Raw genomic sequence first — 20,955 nt, 5'->3', positions numbered from 1 at the left:
CTCTAAAAGACCTGGGTCAGTTCATAGCATCACATGACAGCTCACAACAGTTCCATTTCTGTCTTCCATGGGCATCAGGCATATGTACACATGGTGCACATAAACATATTCACAGACAAACATCACACATAAAATGAAGGCTGTTGAAGTTACTTCAGTAGACTTTAGTAAAGGATAAGTAAAGACTGTAGACTTGGGGCAAAAGGAAGTATCAGCACTCAGCAGATGCCAGGCAATGTCATATGTCAACATTTTATTTTATTTTTTCCATTGAAATATTTACACTTCCTTCCCTCCTCTCAATCCCTTCTCCTCTCCCCTACCCATTCTCCTCCCTTCCCATCTCTGCTTGAGAGAGGGCTGGGAACCCTGCCCTGTGGGAAGTCCAAGGCCCTCCCCGCCCCTACATCCAGACCTAGGGAGCTGTGCATCCATATAGACTAGGGTCCCAAAGAGCCAGAACAAGCCGTAAAAACAAGTCCCAGTGCCTTTTATCAATGGCTTCTCAGTCAGCCCCCATTGTCAGCCACAATCAGAGAGTCCGGTTTGATCACATGGTCATTCAGACCCGGCCCATCTGGATTTGGTGAGCTCCCATTAAAACAGGCACACTGCCTTAGTTGGTGGACCAACCCCTTCTGGTCCCGACTTCCTCGCTCATCTCCCACCTTCTACCCTTCAAGTGGACCTTGGGAGCTCAGTCCATTGCTCTGATGAGGGTCTCTGTCTCTATCTCCATCTGTTGCCGGACGAAGATTCTATGGTGATATTCGAGATAATCATCAGTGTGATATTGGGGAAAGGCCAGTTCAGGCACCCTCTGCTCTGCTGCCCAAGGACCTAGCTGGGGACATCTCCGTGGACACCTGGCATCCCCTCTAGAGCCAAGTCTCTTGTCAACCCTAAAATGGCTCCCTTAATGTAGGTATCTTCTGCTCCTATATCTGCCCTTCCTCCATCTCCACCCTCCCACTCCCCCAAGCTCTTGCCAGTCCTTTCCTTCTCCCTTCCCTCTCCCCTTTCCCCAACCTCACTCCCACCCCTGCCCCCACTCCCATGCTCACAACTTTTGCCTAGCAATCTTGTTTGCTTCCAATTTCCAGAAGGATCTATATACGTTTTTCTTTGGGTTCATCTCTAGCCTTGTGAACTATAGGCTTAATGTCCTTGGTTTATGGCTAGAGTCCACAAATGTGTGAGTACATACCATATTCATCTTTTTGGGTCTAGTTTATCTCACTCAGGATAGTGTTTTCTATTTCCATCCATTTGCATGCAAAATTCAAGATGTCATTGTTTTTTACTGCTGAGTAGTGCTCTAATGCATATGTCAACATTAGTGCCTTCAAGGATGAAGTGCTTCCTGTACCTTAAATAAGGGAGTCACTGGATGTCAGGGTGCAGCTTATTCCCTGGGATACGCCTTATTCCCTGTCATGCTCATGATTTTCATCCTTATTTTAAAAAGGATTAGAGGTATGATTCAGCAGTGAAAGCATGTTTGACATGCTTGAGGCCCTGGTTTTAATGCCAATATTTTTTTTTAAAAAAATCTATGAAAGTTATTATTTGATTACAAAAGTGATCTTGAACATAAGGGCCCCACTTTTAGTTCAGTAACAGGAACAAAAAACAACAAAAATGCCAAAATAACCCTGTTCAATTAGCTATAACTTAAAAATTTGGAAAGTGGTTTATAAGTAGAAAATCTTTTAAAGTAATAAGGTAGCACTGCAAATAGATGCGCTAAAGGGATTTGCATACATTACAAACAACAGTTTGACACATGAAAATGTTCATGAAATATTCTAGCACTGAAGTGCAGAATTTTCTGACTGAAGGACATATGATCTTGGACTAAACGTGATCTGTTTTCAGAACAATGAATCTATTATGATATTTAAACAAGTTGTTGCTTAGGTAACTTTCCATTTTTCTTTCTTGGAACTGGAAGACTCTGGGGGAGATAGTACTAAGTTCTCTTATTTTCATTCATAGTTTCATTCATAGTTTTCCCATCTGTTGGTATTGCCATTACACTCAACACTAAATAATGTATAAGCATAGTTTACTCAACCCAAGGTTGGGTGCTGGAAAGCTGAAAGAGCTTTCTGTCTACATCACAGCTGGGTTAGAAAAGCAGAGGCAGCATGCAGAAAAGGTATGTGCCAAGAAGCAGGAAGGAGGAGGAGTCATGCTGTGCTGGAACAAACTCACAGGAGCCAGCATAGTCCTTCAAAAGTTAATACTGTCAAGGATGATTTAATGATCTGATAATTAATGTTCTTCATGATATCTTAGTAAGAACTTGTGTACATGTTCAAATCAAACATGCTATATTCAAACAGCAAAAAATCCATATTAATTTGAAGAATCAGTGTTTAACTAGGACATAAGTTCAGGTTATATATCACATTTTAAAATGGCCATTCAATGTTATTTTCATAAAGAAAACAGTTCATTTCATTGAGGAGTGCTACATACAGAAGAAAAATGGCTTCTCATTTTACTGTCTTACCATGTGCCCAACACGTGTCGCCTCTAGTAATTCAAGGGTGAGCACTGTCAGATGCCTAAGAGTTCGAAGGGTTGCCCAATTGAATAATCAAACTTTTCCAGTCTGCCATGGTCCTTACAAACATGAATGAAGATACGTTCAAACAGAGACAACCTTATCTGAGAATTAGCGATTTAAAGGACAGGCTGTAGTCCAGTGGACATAGTTGACAGTTTAATATCTTCTAATGATTCTTAAAAAGTGTGGTCCCTGTAGCAGAACAACAGTATCACAAGGAAGCTTGTTAAATATTAGGTTAAATAACAATTTATTTCTATTATGTGTGGAGGGGGGAGGGTCCCTTCAAGCTCTACTGCTAGCAGAAAGAGAAACCACAAGATTTAAGAAGGAAACTTGGTTCAGCACAACTTAGCTAGGCTGGTTCAAACTTTTAGAGTCTGACACCATGCAGTTTATTGTAGACACATTTAAGTTTGGTTTAATTTTGGAAAAAAAAGTTTTCTGGTTATCTCAATTTAATGTGTATAATAAAACAATTCATAACAACAGTGAAACTCTTCTACAAAGTACATGAAGGTAGGCTCTATAGCTTACTGGCCTAGGATCTGAGGTAGTGTAGAGGTCCTCAGTCTATGAAGTACATGGGACATCTCCCATAAGGATAGGTCCTACTGACTGAGAAACATAGCTGACGATAAAAGTCTAGGGAGAAATTCTCTGAAATAAGCAATTGGGAGATTTGGGTGAGGCCTAGTCCTACAGATAGCAAAGGTCACCAGGTTATTAACCACTTCCAGCCTTCCAGGTGGGGTAAAAACAGGTATACATCTCTGCCACTGAAGAGATAAGCCTGTGTGATTACTATTCCTGGTTTCCTTAGTGCTTATCTATGAGCTAGTACCCAGTATATCTATCACAAATCTCGGGGAACTCTTATACAAACTAAGGTTTGGAACTAATAAAATCAACATAGTGTACCATATATCCCTATATGGTAAACTCTTAACTCCTCAAAAACTCTCCCACAACGTAGTGAATAGATTAAGAACTGATACCTGAAATGGCTTAACCCCTGAGAAAATTTTATTTTCTTCTCAAAAAATAGAGTATACTCTGATGTCTCTTTACAATGTGTATGTCTTACACCTCTTATAAAAAGTATTCAGCTCGCTGGGCAGGTGGTGGTGCACGCCTTTAATCCCAGCACTAGGGAGGCAGAGGCAGGCGGATCTCTGTGAGTTCGAGGCCAGCCTGGTCTAGAAAAGCTAGTTCCAGAACAGGAACCAAAAGCTACGGAGAAACCCTGTCTCGAAAATACAAAAAAAAAAAAAAGTATTCAGCTCATAGTTATTAGAAACGTTAAAACGGGTATGTAGATAAGTAAGATTGTGCTCAAATTCTAGAATGGTAGTTTTATTCTGGAAATGTAAGTGGTAATATACCACTAAGTGTATATAATGACTTATCGTTATACCCATGGATTAATGCATCTCCCAACCATCATCAGAGACAATTCTATCTCTATAGCAAATGGTTAATAACACAGAGACACCAAATTGGTTAAGGTGTAGAGAATAAGAAACTGAATCCTCAGCACACACCCCGCCCCTGCCACACACGCACTCAGTATTCTCCCACCAAAGGCTCAGGGACCACGTCAGAATAGGAGATGGAAAGACTGCAAGAGCCAGAGGCAATAGAAGACAAGGAAACTGTCTTCTGCACACAGCCAGGCAGCAGGAAATAGGAAATCCCAACATACATAAGACATGTGCAAGGCCAAGCCAGGCCAAATACAACACGGACAGGAAAGCTAGGCACACAGTCCTGCTCTAGCTGAGGAACAGCAATTGTTAGCCCCCAGAAAGGGCAAGTTAGTTTTCTCTAAGAGTTTAATTAGCCCCTGGTAAGTTTATCATGTTCCAGTTGAAGATCATATGTCCAAAAATACTTGGCAACACAAACTGATTTTGACAGGTCTCAAAAATATAAAGACACAAGGTAGGGGAGTAAGGGTGTATCTGGGGAAAGTATCAGGAAGGGAGTTAATTTCGTCAAAATACAAAATGCTCAAATAACTAATAAACTATTTAAAAAAGAATATCCAACTGACTTTATATTTCTGTAAAATGGGACAACTATTGGTGCAAGGTTATAAGAATTTAGTAATTGAAGGCCCTGACACCAAGCCCTTCTTGTTATGCTCTTGCTAAATTAGTTAGGATTACTATTCTGTCTCTGGCCTTATAGTCATATTGAAAATTCTACCTGCCTTCATACTATTCTATTGGATCACAATTAATTCAGGACCCTCTCTCTGTTCCAACCTTCTTCCTTTGATTTACTCTTTTTTAGGTATCATCACTTGCTCTAGAAAGTCTGAGCTCTTGCCTCTTATATTCTCCATTAAAACCTACTTTACCAAGTGTTCTTTTTCTCAGTAAATGGCAACTCTGGTGGCCCAAACCAAAGCCTGCAGCTATCCAAGACTACCGGCTGTTCCACTCGACCTCAGCTTGCCATATTCTGTCACACAGACTAATATTAGTAGCCTCCTAATTGGGCTCTCTTTCCTCTTTCCTCACTTCAGCCTACCTTTCATACCACGACTCAAAGTCATCCTGTTTGAAACAAGCTGGATTATTCCATCCTCATTGAAAAACCCTCCAGGATTCATGGTGTATTTATTTCTTAAAAATTGCTCTTAAAATAACTTATCTATTATGTGCCAGACTTTGTAAAAGTAATGAAACAAAAATTGCTTGCTTCACAGAACTCACCTTATAATGGGATGGGGGTGGAATGAGAGCAATAAACAATATAGTATACTAAATTATATAAACACTTTGGAGATACGCAAAATGGGTAGGAAACATAAGTAGGGTGTTGATGGTAACTTTGAATAGGCTAATGCAGTGAGGCTTTCCTAGCAATATTTTGAAGCCGGGACCTGAATAAATAGTAGGGGAAATGAGCAGTTGAGATATCTGAAGGGACGGCCATCTCAGGTAACATAGTGAGAACAAAGGCTTTGAAGCAGAAACCTGGAATGCAAGTCCAAGAAAGCAACCCTTGTGACTTATCTGCACGAATGGATTTAGAAAATAAAAAGGAGGGCGGAGAGGTCCAGACGCGGCAGAGAGGCGTCCAGACCCTGCGGAGAGGTAGGCTTTGGGGGACCGGCGCGGTGGCAGATGCAAGCGGCAGGGACCGGCGCAGGCAGACGCAAGCGGCAGGGGGGCCAGGCAAGCGGCTGGGACCGGTGCGCAATAACGAGAGCAGATCGCCCCACTACAATTAAATCAAAGAGGTAGGCCTTTTGTTGGCGAGGTCACTGGCAAACGGGGAGCCTGGTCCTATTCCTGAAGACCCTTCAGAGGGGTGAGAGGGTTCTTGGCCTGCGGCAGGAACCAGGAAACAGAGCAAGGGCATTATGTAAGCGAAGCCCTTGGCCAGCAGGGAAACCTGATCCGGTTTTAAAAGACCCATTAGATAGGATCAATAGGAGGAGAAGGGCAGGCGCCAAGGCAAGAACTCATCCAATAATCTGAAAAACAACATGAAAACACCAGAACCCAATGATCTTACAACAGAAGTATTTGAACACCCTAACACAGAAGAAGTGGAAAAAATTGACTTTATGAAAGCAATAGAGTCCCTTAAACAACATGTAAAAAATGCCGTTAGAGAAATGGATGAGAAGTATAACAAAAAGTTTGAATAAATGAGTAAATACGTACATGATACCCTGGGAAATCAAGAAAAAACGATCAAACAGGTAATGGAAACAGTTCAAGAATTGAAAACTGAAATTAAAGCAAGGAAGAAAATACAAACTGAGGACCAGCTGGCTATGGAAAACCTAGGTCAACGAGCAGAGTCTACAGAAAAAAGCATAATCAATAGAATACAAGAGATAGAAGAAAGAATCTCAGATTCTGAGGACACCATAGAGAAAATAAATGCACAGATCAAAGAAAACAGCAAAGCCAACAAATTCTCAACACAAACATTCAGGAAATCTGGAACACAATAAAAAGACCAAACCTAAGAATAATAGGAATAGAAGAAGGAGAAGAGCTCCAAGGCCCAGAAAATATTTTTAACAAAATTATGGAAGAAAACTTTCCCAACATAAAGCAAGATATTCATTTAAATATTCAAGAAGCATACAGAACACCAAACAGACTGGATCAAAGAAAAACGTCTCCTCGCCATATAATAATCAAAACACAAAATATACAGGTTAAAGAAAGAATATTAAGAGCTGCAAAGGAAAAAGGGCAAGTAACTTATAAAGGTAAACCGATCAGACTTACACCTGACTTCTCTATGGAAACCATGAAAGCCAGAAGGTCCTGGATAGATGTACTTCATAAACTAAGAGACCATGGATGCAAGCCCAGACTACTATACCCAGCCAAGCTATCATTCACCATCAATGGAGAAAACAAGACATTCCAGGATAAGAACAAATTTAAACAATACATAGCCACAAATCCAGCCCTACAGAAAGTAATAGAAGGAAAATCACAACCCAGGGAATCCAACATTGCCAACACTGCCTACAATAACTCAAGCATCTAGCGACCCTTCACCAGCACATCTCAAAGAAGGGAGACACACAAACTCTACTACCAAAAACAATAAGAATAACTGGAGTAAACAACCACTGGTCATTAATATGACTTAATATTAATGGGCTTAATTCACCTATAAAAAGGCACAGGCTAAGAGATTGGATACGAAAACAGGATCCAACATTCTGTTGTTTGCAAGAAACACATCTCAACCACAAAGACAGGCACATACTCAGAGTAAAGGGTTGGAAAAAGGTGTTTCAAGCAAATGGTCCTAAGAAAAAAGCAGGAGTGGCCATACTAATTTCTAACAAAACTGACTTCAAACTAAAATCAATCAGAAGAAATAGAGATGGTCACTTTATACTCATAACAGGAACAATTCATCAGGATGACGTCTCAATCCTGAATATCTACGCCCCTAATATAAAAGCACCCACTTATGTAAAAGAAATATTACTAGAACTCAAGGCAGACATCAAAACACACACACTAGTAGTAGGAGACTTCAACACACGTCTCTCTCCAAGGGACAGGTCAATCAGACAGAAACCTAATAGAGAATTAAGAGAATTATTGGAGGTAATGAAGCAAATGGACTTAACAGACATCTATAGAACATTCCACCCAAATAGGAAAGAATATACATTCTTCTCTGCAGCTCATGGAACCTTCTCGAAAATTGACCACATACTTGGAAACAAAGGAAACCTCCACAGATACAAAAAAATATCAGTGTCCACCTGTGTCCTATCTGATCACCACGGATTAAAGTTTGAAGGCAACAACAATGCTACCCACAAAAAGCCGACAAACTCATGGAAACTGAACAGTCAACTACTGAACCACACCTGGGTCAAGGAAGAAAATAAGAAAGAAATTAAAGGCACTCCTGGATCTCGTCCCGCCTGCCCGGTTTCTTCCTTTTGTCCCCGGAAAATCGGGCTACCAGGCGGCCCTGTTTAGGTACTGAGGAGCTCCATCTGGACGGGTGAGTGTGTGCGATCCAGGGGCGGATTGACCCGGAAGAGACCATAAACCCTCCTCCCCCAGCTCCTTCTGCAGGGCTGTCTTTCTTACACCTGACCCCCCTTCCCACATGCCTGCGCTATCTGCTAGGTCCTTTGCTCAGGAACAGTTTTCTGCTCCTACACTAAGGCTACCCACCCAGAGAGGTGAGTGCCTGCCTACTGGACAGGCCTCAAGGACCCTCCCCCACCCACGAAAGGGAGCACCCGCACCTTCAGCTTTTGCGGCAGGATGTCCTGTGTTCTACTTGTCCCTGCCCTGCCCCCCAAGTTCTCCCTTTTGTCCGCGGGTCATTGGACTACCAGGCGTCTATGTTTCGGTGCTGAGAAGTTCCATATGGACTGGACGGTTCCTGCTTCTACACTGAAGAGGTACAACCAGAGAGTCAGTCACAGCAAAGACTGGACCAAGACACCAGGTCTCTCCTGGCTCCATTTGCAGGAAGAGATGGGAAGGCGCCAAGGCAAGAATTCCTCCAACAACCTGAAAGGCAACATGACATCACCAGAATCCAGAGATCCCGAAATAAGAAGAACTGTACATCCTACTCTAGAAGAATTAGAAGAAATCGACTCAAAAGTGAATTATATGAAAATAATAGAAGACCTTAAACAGGAGGTGAAAAACTGCCATAAACAATTAGAGATCACAAACAAAAAGGTAGAGGAAATGAATAAAGCGCTCAAAGATACACAAGAAAACCAAGAGAAACAAGAAAAAGCAATCAAACAGGTAAGAGAAGTGGTTCAAGACTTGAAGAATGAAATGGAAGTAATGAAGAAAACACAAACTGAGGGAAGGATGGAGATGGAAAATCTGGGTAAACAAACAGGAAATACAGAGACAAGTACTACCAACAGATTACAAGAGATAGAAGAAAGAATTTCAGACACTGAAGATACCATAGAGAAAATAGCAAAGCCAACAAATTCTCATCACAAAACATTCAGGAAATCTGGGACACAATAAAAAGACCAAACCTAAGAATGATTGGGATAGAAGAAGGCGAAGAAGTGCAGCTCAACAGTCCAGAAAATATATTTAATAAAATTATAGAAGAAAACATTCCCAACCTAAAGAAGGATATTCTTTTGAAGGTTCAAGAAGCATACAGAACACCGAATAGACTGGATAAAAAAAAACACATCTCCTCGCCATATAATAATCAAAACACAAAACATACAGTATAAATAAAGAATATTAAGAGCTGCAAAGGAAAAAGGACAAGTTACTTATAAAGGTAAACCTATCAGACATACACCTGATTTCTCTATGGAAACCATGAAAGCCAGAAGGTCCTGGATAGATGTACTTCATAAACTAAGAGACCATGGATCCAAGCCCAGACTACTATACCCAGCCAAGCTTTCGTTCGCTATAAATGGAGAAAACAAAATTTTCCAGGATAAAAACAAATTTAAACAATACGTAGCCACAAATCCAGCCTTACAGAAAGTAATAGAAGGAAAATCACAAACCAAGGAGTCCAACAATAACCACAATAACTCAAACATCTAGAGACCCTTCACCAGCACAACTCAAAGAGGGGAAACACACAAACTCTACTACTAAAAAAGTGACCGGAATTAACAACCACTGGTCATTAATATGACTTAATGTTAATGGGCTCAACTCACCTATAAAAAGGCACAGGCTAAGAGATAGGATACGAAAACAGGATCCAACATTCTGCTGTTTACAAGAAACACACCTTAACCACAAAGACAGGCACCTACTCAGAGTAAAGCGATGGGAAAAGGTTTATCAAGCAAATGGACCTAAGAAACAAGCAGGTGTGGCCATACTAATTTCTAACAAAGTTGACTTCAAACTTAAATCAATCAGAAGAGATGGAGAGGGACATTTTATACTCATAACAGGAACAATTCATCAGGATGAAGTCTCAATCCTGAATATCTATGCCCCTAATATAAAAGCACCCATGTACGTAAAAGAAACATTACTAAAACTCAAGGCTGCCATCAAACCGCACACACTAATAGTAGGAGACTTCAACACTCCTCTCTCACCAACGGACAGGTCAATCAGACAGAAACCTAACAGAGAAATAAGAGATGTAATGGAGGTAATGAATCAAATGGACTTAACAGACATCTATAGAACATTCCACCCAAATAGGAAAGAATATACGTTCTTCTCTGCAGCTCATGGAACCTTCTCGAAAATTGACCACATACTGGGTAACAAAGCAAACTTCCACAGTTACAAAAAAATATTCTTAACCTCCTGTGTCTTATCAGATCACCATGGATTAAAGTTAGAATTCAACAACAATGCTACCCCCAGAAAGCCTACAAACTCATGGAAACTGAACAGTCAACTACTGAACCACACTTGGATCAAGGAAGAAAGAAAGAAAGAAATTAAAGTCTTCCTTGAATTCAATGAAAAAAGAAACAACATACTCAAACTTATGGGACACTATGAAAGCAGTCCTGAGAGGAAAGTTCATAGCACTAAGTGCCCACTTAAAGAAAACAGAAAAAGCACACATTAGAGACTTAACCGCCCACCTGAAAGTTCTAGAAAAAAAAAAGCAGACTCACCTAGAAGGAGTAGAAGACTGGAAATAATCAAACTGAGGGCTAAAATCAACAAAATAAAAACACAGAAAACAATCCACAGAATCAATGAAACAAAAAGCTGATTCCTGGAGAAAATCAACAAGATTGATAAACCCCTATCTAAACTAATCAAACGGCAGAGAGAATATGTAAATTAATAGGATCAGAAATTAAAACGGGGACATAACCACAGACACAGAGGAAATTCAGAGAATCGTTAGATCTTACTACAAAAGCCTGTATGCCACAAAATTGGAAAATGTAAAAGAAATGGACACTTTTTTAGATAAATACCATATACCAAAGTTAAACCAGGACCAGGTGAACGACCTAAATAGACCTGTTAGTCGCGAAGAATTAGAAGCTGTTATCAAAAACCTCCCTACCAAAAAAGCCCAGGACCAGATGGTTTCAATGCGGAATTCTACCAGAACTTCCAAGAAGACCTAATACCTATACTCCTTAATGTATTTCACAATATAGAAACAGAAGAGGCATTGCCAAATTCCTTTTATGAAGCTACAGTCACTCTGATACCAAAACCGCACAAAGACTCAACCAAGAAAGAGAATTACAGGCCAATCTCACTCATAAATATCAATGCAAAAATTCTCAACAAAATACTGGCAAACTGTATCCAAGAACACATTAGGAAAATTACCCATTATGATCAAGTAGGCTTTATCCCAGAGATGCAGGGCTGGTTCAACATACGAAAATCTATCAAGGTAATCCATCATATAAATAAACTGAAAGAAAAAAACCATATGATCATTTCATTAGATGCTGAAAAAGCATCTGACAAAATTCAACATCCATTTATGATAAAAGTTTTGGAGAGATTAGGGATACAAGGGTCATACCTAAATATAATAAAAGCAATATACAGCAAGCCGACAGCTAACATCAAATTAAACGGAGAGAAACTCAAAGCCATCCCGCTAAACTCAGGAACACGACAAAGCTGTCCACTCTCGCCATACATCTTCAATATAGTGCTTGAAGTTCTAGCAATAGCAATAAGACAACATAATGGGATCAAGGGGATTCGAATTGGAAAGGAAGAAGTGAAACTTTCATCATTTGCAGATGATATGAAAGTGTACATAAGCGACCCCCAAGTAAAAGATCTATTTGACAAGAACTTTAAGGCATCGAAGAAAGAAATTGAAGAGGATACAAGAAAATGGAAGGACCTCCCCTGCTCTTGGATTGGGAGAATCAACATTGTAAAAATGGCAATTCTATCAAAAGCAATCTATAGATTCAATGCAATCCCTATCAAAATCCCATCAAAATTCTTCACAGATCTGGAGAAGACAATAATCAACTTTATATGGAAAAACAAAAAACCCAGGATAGGCAAAACAATCTTATACAATAAAGGATTGTCTGGAGGCATTACAATCCGTGACTTCAAACTCTATTACAGAGCTACAGTATTGAAAACAGCTTGGTATTGGCATAAAAACAGAGAAGTCGACCAATGGAATCGAATAGAAGACCCTGACCTTAACCCACAAACCTATGAACACCTCATTTTCGATAAAGGAGTGAAAAGTATACAATGGAAGAAAGAAAGCATCTTCAACAAATTGTGCTGGCAAAACTGGATGTCAACCTGTAGAAGAATGAAAATAGACCCATATTTATCACCATGCACAAAACTCAAGTCCAAATGGATTAAAGACCTCAATATCAGTCCGAACACACTGAACCTGATAGAAGAGAAAGTGGGAAGTACTCTACAACACATGGGTACAGGAGACCACTTCCTACATATAACCCCAGCAGCACAGACATTAAGGGCCTCATTGAATAAATGAGACCTCCTGACACTGAGAAGCTTCTGTAAAGCAAAGGACACTGTCACTAAGACAAAAAGGCAACCTACTGACTGGGAGAAGGTCTCCACCAACCCCGCAACAGACAAAGGTCTGATCTCCAAAATATATAGAGAACTCAAGAAACTAGACTTTAAAATGCTAATTAACCCAATTAAAAATGGGGCACTGAACTGAACAGAGAATTCTCAACAGAAGAAGTTCAAATGGCCAGAAGACACTTATGGTCATGCTCAACCTCCTTAGCGATCAGGGAAATGCAAATCGAAACAACTTTGAGATATCATCTTATACCTGTCAGAATGGTGTTGCGGGAGGTCCTCCCACTCCTCCAGCCAATAGCTGCTGAGATACCAGCCCATTGGGGCGTGGTCTCTCTCCCTTTAAAAAAGCAGCCACTTCCCTCTCCTCTTTCTCTTCACTTCCTGCTTCGCAGGCGACTGGTCGCGTAGAGGGCTGTTGCCTGGGACAGTGATCTGTAAGTTTTTCCCCTTTAAATAAATATCACCCTATTAATCATAATCCCAAATTGGTGTGGCATTGTTTGTGACTTACGCCTTCAGAATGGCTAAAATCAAAAACACCAATGATAGCCTTTGCTGTAGAGGCTGTGGAGGAAGGGGTACCCTCATCCATTGCTGGTGGGAATGCAATCTTGTGCAACCACTTTGGAAATCAGTGTTTCAGTTTCTCAGGAAATTCGGGATCAACCTACCCCTGGACCCAGCAATACCTCTCTTGGGAATATACGCAAGAGAGGCCCTATCATACAACAAAAGTATATGCTCAACCATATTCATAGCACCATTGCTTGTAATAGCCAGAACCTGGAAACAACCTAGATGCCGTTCAATGGAAGAATGGATGAAGAAAGTATTGAATATATACACATTAGAGTATTACTCGGCAGTAAAAAACAAGGACTTCTTTAATTTTGCATACAAATGGATGGAAATAGAAAACACTATCCTGAGTGAGGTAAGCCAGACCCAAAAAGAGGAACATGGGATGTACTCACTCATATTTGGTTTCTAGCCATAAATAAAGGACATTGAGCTTATAATTCGCGATCCTAGAGAAGCTAAATAAGAAGGTGAATCCAAAGACAAACATATAGGCATCCTCCTGAATATTAACCTTCATCAGGCGATGAAAGGAGACAGAGACAGAGACAGAGACCCACATTGGAGCACCGGACAGAAATCTCAAGGTCCAAATCAGGAGCAGAAGGAGAGGGAGCAAGAGCAAGGAACTCAGGACCGGGAGGGGTGCACCCACACACTGAGACATCAGGGATGATCTATGGGGACCTCACCAAGGCCAGCTGGACTGGGTCTGAAAAAGCCTGGGATAAAACCGGACTTGCTGAACATAGCGGACAATGAGGAATACTGAGAACTCAAGAACAATGGCAATGGGTTTTTGATCCTACTACACGTACTGACTTTGGGGGAGCCTAGGCAGTTTGGATGCTCACCTTACTAAACCTGGATGGAGGTGGGCGGTCCTTGGACTTCCCTCAGGTCAGGGAACCCTGATTGCTCTTTGAGCTGATGAGGGAGGGGGACTTGATGGGGGAGAGGAAGGAAAATGGGAGGCAGTGGCGGGGAGGAGGCAGAAATCCTCAATAAATAAATAAATTTTAAAAAAAAGAAAAAGAAAAAAAGGAAACAAAAAGGATTGAAGTCAGAGGTCAAACATAAAAGATACAGGTCTACGGAATGGACTACAAATCTGTAGATGTGTATGATCCAATTCAGTAGCCACTAGCCACGCGTGGATATTAAAACTTGAGTCAAAGTCAAGGAAAACTTGAAATACTCAGTTTTACTACCACACTGCAAAATTTCAAACCCCAGAAGTGGACAGTGGTTAGTCCTGTGCAATGTAAAAAGTATTTTTCACTATCTCAGAAACCCCTAGGGAAAGTGAATCGGTGGTTCACCTGGGGATGATTTTCTTTCTCGGGGACCATTTGGTACTCTGGAGGTATGTTCACGTGCCACAAGCTAGAGAAGGACACACTACTACTTGTGGAAATGTAGCGAAGGTACTAAGCATCCTGCAATGCAGAACTCAACCTCTCCCACAATAAATTATCCTGCCTCAAATATTGTTTTGTATTTAGGAAACAGTCTAACCGAAATTCAGTTTCTCCTGCTTATACTCACAACACAAATCACTTTCTGCCCGAGATGGGTGTGTCGTCTGTGTATATTTCTCCCACAGCAACCAAGTAACTATTACTACAGTGGGGAATGCCAGCCACTAATTCAAATCTAAAGGCGTCAGCATATGCAGCTAGAGGCACAGTCCCAATATGGTGTGGCACCTCGCCCCTTCAGGTGCACCTTGATGCAAATCTGAAGCCTCAGGTTGTTTCAGTTGTACCTGTGATCAACCAGCTGCAAACTCAGGTTCCACTACCTCCTCCATGGGCTCGACTTATAAAGTCATCCAGAAGGTGGGAAAGCGTGGGATCACGGCTATGCAAGTTATAGTTCTTTGTAAACATTTTTTTAAATCTTTTTTTTATTGAGAAAATGAGAAAAAAAACAAGTTTCCACCTCCTCCCAGCCTCCCATTTCCCTCCCCCTCCTCCCACTCTTCTCCCCCTCCTCCCACCCCTCTCCCCTTCCCCCCACTCCTCTCCCCCTCCCTCTCCAGTCCAAAGAGCTGTCAGGGTTCCCTGCCCTGTGGTAAGTCCTAGGTCCTCCCCCCTCCGTCCATATCTAGGAAGGTGAACATCCAAACTGGGTAGGCTCCCACAAAGCCAGCACATTTTCCAAGCATAGTGTTTAAAAGTGTATTTTCACAGGTGGAGCTAGGAATATCGAGGCTCACCTAACTCAAAATCGGCCACACACGACAGACATTCAAACGCTCCAGGGCCACGGGAGGGGAGGGAGGAGCGAGTTCACCTGCAAGCCCCGCGGTAGGACGGGAGCGCGCTTGCGCTCTCCGCCCCACGTTGCCGCCCGCGCATGAGCTGCACTTTAAGTAACGCTTCCGGAGGAGTTGGTGCTGGTGACTTTAAAGGTTCGTTTCTTTTTTTTTTTTTTTTTTTTTTGGTTTTTCGAGACAGGGTTTCTCTGTGGCTTTGGAGCCTGTCCTGGAACTAGCTCTTGTAGACCAAGCTGGTCTCGAACTCACAGAGATCCGCCTGCCTCTGCCTCCCGAGTGCTGGGATTAAAGGCGTGCGCCACCATCGCCCGGCTTCGTTTCTAACCAACCCTCGAGTGGAAGGTGAATGGTCACGAGGCCTCTTTTAAGCGCGATCGGTGGAACGCTACTCCCAGACAGCCCGGAACCATAAGTCAGGATGCCTAGCATTTCCTCGCGGACTCTCTGAGAAAGCACTTCCGCCTCCCCCACCCGAGGGGTCGGGGACTGGAATATCCGCGACGGTTCCGGCGAGAGCGGCTGGAAAAGCACTTCCGGTGTCTGTTGCCAAGGCGCCGGCCGGCCCCGGGCCGAGAGGGCGGCATTAGTGGTTCCCCGGGGCTGAGATGTCGGGGCTCAGCCCCCTGGAGACGGAGGGCTGCCGGAACCTGCTCGGCCTGCTGGACAATGACGAGATCATGTCCCTGTGCGACACCGTCACCAACCGCCTGGTGCAGCCTGTGGACCGCCAAGGTAGGCGCGCCGGCGGGCGGCAGCCTCCGGCCGAGGGGACGGCTTCCGGAGCCGACCGGGTACGGTGTAGGTGACAGAGTCCGCCGATTTTCAGGAGTTCCAGAAAGCCCCAGAGTGGGATCCGGGGAATGAGCGGTGCTGCTCTGGCTGTTTGCTTTCCACCGAAAAGGAAGAACATAAACACCTCTTGTGGGTCTCTTAGGGACATAACCTGTTGCAGCCAACAAAAGGCCGGTGGCTTTAATCCATATATGTCATGGAATGCTCAGTCTCTTCGTCCTGCAGTTAAAGTTCAGCAGTGGCAAAATCATGTTGTTGTTTTTTTTTAATTAAAAAAAGTTGTATGTAATACACAAAAGATATATATGTACGTTGAATTTATAAAACATTAAAAAATATCCTTACTAAATACAGACTATTGGTATGTATGTTGCTGTAAAGAAAGGGATAACAATACCCCCCCCAAAAAAAAATTAAAAAAGAAGAACAAACAGAAACACTCGAATGTAGTGGTACACTCGAATGAGCTGGGTAGAAAAAGAGGATAGCATTAGGGAAGTTTGAACTTGGGGCTTCAAAGATGTTGTGTGTTCCGTGGAATAAGGTCTTTGGAAGGTATATGTGCATTTTTTAAAATTGAGTTTTGCTGTTTTGCACCTGTCGTGTGTCTGAAAGATAGATTTTAGCCTGTGTTTTCAGCACAAATTTTTTTTTAATTTTTTTTTTTCAGCACAACTTTTTAAATTTAAAAACAACTTCCAGATTTTGCCACCTAACCAACTTTGATTATCTGTAGAATCAGGAGTTTGACAACATTCTTTGACATCTCAAATATTGTCATTTTAATCACTTTTTCAAGGTTCATAGACTTTAGGTGTTTGGGGTCAAATATTTTTATTAAAACAACTTTTATTTTTTTTTTTTATTTTGGTTTGGGGGGGCAGGATTTCATTATATAGCCCGGACTGTCCTGGACTTGGCTTTGTAGACCAGCCTAGCTTGGCACTCTAAGAACTGCCTGCCTCTGTCTCCATAGTGCTGGGACAAAAGTCTTTGCCACCATTACCACCACCAGTAAGATAAAGTAGGTTTAAAGTGTGAACGGTTTGAAAAGGAAACAAATGGATAAGCCACGTCTCCCTTTTCAAAGCCATAGCTATCTTATGCAATAGCAAGGATCACAAGACCGTAAATATTTTTTAGTAGAGTTTTTGCTGATGTTGGGCAAATTTACAAATGCCTTATGATTGTCTGTTAATTACTGTTATTTTTTTCTAGATGCTATTCATGCAATATTAGTTTATAGCCAAAATGTAGAAGAACTTCTGAGGCGCAAAAAAGTCCACCGAGAAGTCATATTTAAGTATTTGGCAATACAAGGGGTGATTGTACCTCCAACTACTGAAAAACACAATCTTATTCAGTATGCAAAAGGTTACTGGGAAAAACAGTCACCAAAACTGAAGGACACAGCAGAACCAGTTACAAAGACAGAGGATATCCAGCTCATTCAACAGGTACACTAGATTTGTACTTCTGCTCTGAATCCCTGTTCTGTCTGAAACTGTGCAAATAATCATAGAACTGAGGCGAGTGGTTCTTAGTATGTGTTATCTAGTCTTTACCTCCTTTATGTTCTTTAAGACCTCTGAAGCCACTTAGACGCCAGATCCTTCTCAGATGGGGTGTGCATGGAATCTTTCGGATTGGGTGTGGGGGGCATGGGAGTATAGTCCTCTTCCCACAGATGAGAGCTAGTGTATGTTTAGAAACATAAGAATCATTTCATTTTAGCTCTACTTCTCATGGTTTTGTACTTTAAAAGAAAGCTAATCGTCAATTTCCTTTGCCATTTTGTAATACTGCCTTTGGTAGTCATGTCAGAATTTTATTTAGGAAGCGTCAAAAAATGATTTCCACTTTTCTTCAGTTGATCCTGGCTGCTCTAGTTTGTGTGTGCATTAGATACTGATTGCTTAATGTTGATAGATTGAACTCTGGGGAGTTACTATACTTTCATAGTACTACTTAGGAAATGATGTGTTAAGGTCTCATTTGCTTAGTATACAGAAAAGAGAAAAAATGCTCATAGCAATGTTATCAAGCTTATTGCGAAGACTGGGAAAATGTACTTAAATATCATATTCTTTGTTAAATATATTGAATAGCAGCAGGTACTCCATTAGTATAGAATAAGATATAATATCTTATTCTTGGTGAGTACTATGTTCTGGCATACATAGATGTATGAAGTCATTTATATAGCATGTTTTTATAGTAATATTCACTTTTAATTAAAAAAAATAGTATTAATTCCAGTCATGGAAAATTACCCATTTCAATCACCTTTAGAATTATCTCTTTAAAGAAGGTAGAAGGGAATTTTTTAAGAAAACAAAAACAAAAAAACATTGTGACAAACCTCTCCTGATTAAAAAAAAAAAATTGTCATTTTGTGTTAGAGCAGATACCAAGAGCTTACTTTTCAATAGTTAGAAAAGTGCAAAATGAGTTTTAATAATTATTGCAATGTCTTATTTTCATAATCACCTTTATTGACATTTAGTTTAGTCAATAAAGGATCCATTTGAAGCAATTTGTTTTAAATTTTGAGAGATGTGTATAGTCAAGGGAAAATTATACACAAACCATTATCATTGACTGTTCATGCTCACATTGATATTTTAAAGGTTTTGTTCATTTTTGATTTTTTAAAACTTTTTCTAAGACCAAATCATGGAAACTGCATATGACATTCCTATCTTACTGTGTTATAATTGGTTTTGAGGAGACAGGATATGAGACTAGGAGGACTGTCACATGCAGGAGGGAGACTTGATTGCAAGCTCCAGGTCAGTGTTTGGACAGAGTAAGACCCTTTCTTAGAGGAAGGGAAAACACAAAAAATCTTGGGTATCTGTGAGGTTTGATTCCCAACATATGAGAGATAAGGAAATGAGAGGGGGTGGGGAGGGGAAAAGAGAGGGAGAGAATGAGAATGAATGAATGAATGAATGAGAGCATGCTGGGACTGGTCTTGGATTCCTGTTCAAGCCATCCTTCTACCTTAGCTTCCTGAGTAGCTGGTATGGCAGCTGTGTGCCACTGAACCCAGCTGTGGCCTTGTTAAATTTTACTGAGCTAAAATTTAAATTTAAAATATTTTCTTCCTTTTTGAAATAAATTTTTCTGTGTATGACATGGTTCAGTTCCCTTTGCTCTAACTGGTATGTTCGCATTTATCTAGGAAATGGGTTTGTAGAGACTTGACTGTGAAAGGTAAACCTTCACTTGCTTGCTTGTTTCACCAGTCCCCTCTGCCCTCACCAGTATGCTCGCACTAGTTAGGTTTGTGGAGACTTGGCTGTGAGAGGTAAACTTACACTTCACTTTGTGTTTGTCTTAACCAGCAGGCAAAAGAAGATAAAAAAACTGAAAAAATTGATTTTCGTCGCTTAGGAGAAGAATTCTGTCACTGGTTCTTTGAACTTCTTAATTCTCAGAATCCTTTTATGGGGCCACCTCAGGACGGATGGGGCCCGCAGCACTTCTTTCATGATGTCAAGCTTAGGTTTTATTACAGTACCTCAGAACAAAACGTGATAGACTACCATGGAGCAGAAATCGTGAGCCTTCGTTTACTGTCTTTAGTGAAAGAGGAATTTCTTTTTCTAAGTCCCAACCTCGATTCTCAAGGACTAAAATGCGCTTCTTCTCCTTATGGAGTAGTTATGGTTGGAGTTGCAGGGACTGTCCACAGAGCAAATGCTTGTTTGGGCATATTTGAGCAAATTTTTGGACTTATCCGTAGCCCTTTTGTGGAAAATACTTGGAAAATCAAATTTATCAACCTGAGAATTATTGGAGAAGGTTCCCTTGCTCTCGGAGCATCACTGAAACCAGCTGTTAAATTTGAACAGAGTGATCTGGAGGCCTTTTATAATGTAGTCACCTTGTGTAATAGCACTGAAGGAAGACCTAATGTAAAGCAGACATTGGATAGTGGAACTGGAGACCAGGTTTTAGGTAGTGGAGATGAGGCGTTGTTGAACAAAAGGGAACTGAATTTGCCTAACCCTCTGAAGCATTGAGCACTGTGCATCAGCTGGAAGTCGCTGCAGAATCCCTTCCCAGCACAACGCTGATCATCTGTAAGTGATTGCCGACGTGAGGATTGACGTATTTTAGCTGAAATACCTTTCTGGACTCCAGACTAATGTGGATATTTGCTATTTCTACCCGAGTTACAGCAAATGTTGTGAGAACTTATTGCAGTCCATCAAATAAATCCTACTTGAGATGTGGATAACTGTGTGTCTTAGAAACCATAGGTGGTATTTGAATTTATTTAGTGAAAGCTTACAATCCCTGAACCTCCAAGTGGCAGCAATTAGTAGTAGTCATGCTTATTGGATGTCTTACAAATGGGTCTTACTAAAGTGCTTCTGAAAAATAAAAAGAAACCAAAAAGTAACATTTTAGAGATGCTTAGTATAGTGTTACTAATTATATAAAATATGAATAATATACTTGTGCAAAGAGTCCAATAATTTATCCTGGGAAGAAAAGCTTATACTTCTTTCTGAAGCGTCTCTTTCAAATTATCTGTTCTAGTTCAAGCAAATTATCTCAAAATCTACTTTGCTCAACTATTTTGGGCAGCAGATGTTGTTTTCAACACAGACCTTATTACTACTTAGGCTTCAGCCAACAGTTTTATAGAACATTGACTATGATACCCTAAAGATGGAAACTGTGCTTTG

At 41.0% G+C, this 20,955-nt stretch overlaps 1 protein-coding gene across 2 annotated transcripts; it reads left to right on the top strand.

Moving 5' to 3' along the window:
* Positions 1-15,727: 15,727 nt before the first annotated feature.
* Positions 15,728-20,501, top strand: C1H3orf38 (chromosome 1 C3orf38 homolog). 2 transcript variants are annotated; one of them, XM_075951668.1, is made up of 3 exons: positions 15,728-16,192; positions 17,471-17,709; positions 19,606-20,501. In XM_075951668.1, the coding sequence occupies exons 1-3, from the start codon at positions 16,066-16,068 to the stop codon at positions 20,281-20,283; spliced, it is 1,044 nt and encodes a 347-aa protein (XP_075807783.1). In that variant the 5' UTR covers positions 15,728-16,065; the 3' UTR covers positions 20,284-20,501. The 2 variants fall into 2 exon arrangements, with proteins under 2 accessions (XP_075807783.1, XP_075807695.1); XM_075951580.1 differs by having other exon boundaries at positions 15,749-16,192; positions 19,603-20,501.
* The last annotated feature ends 454 nt before the right edge of the window (positions 20,502-20,955 follow it).

This window comes from Microtus pennsylvanicus, chromosome 1 (assembly GCF_037038515.1).
Source record: "Microtus pennsylvanicus isolate mMicPen1 chromosome 1, mMicPen1.hap1, whole genome shotgun sequence".
NCBI classification, from domain to species: domain Eukaryota; kingdom Metazoa; phylum Chordata; class Mammalia; order Rodentia; family Cricetidae; genus Microtus; species Microtus pennsylvanicus.
Note: the sequence above shows the minus strand (reverse complement) of the source record. Positions and strands in the feature narration are given on the sequence as shown.

Excerpts from the sequence above, each read along its gene's own strand:
- C1H3orf38 (XM_075951580.1), top strand. The coding sequence starts at position 16,066 with ATGTCGGGGCTCAGCCCCCTGGAGACGGAGGGCTGCCGGAACCTGCTC. Across the intron at positions 16,193-17,470 it reads GCAGCCTGTGGACCGCCAAG|ATGCTATTCATGCAATATTA; the intron begins GTAGGCGCGCCG and ends ATTTTTTTCTAG. Across the intron at positions 17,710-19,602 it reads ATATCCAGCTCATTCAACAG|CAGGCAAAAGAAGATAAAAA; the intron begins GTACACTAGATT and ends TGTCTTAACCAG.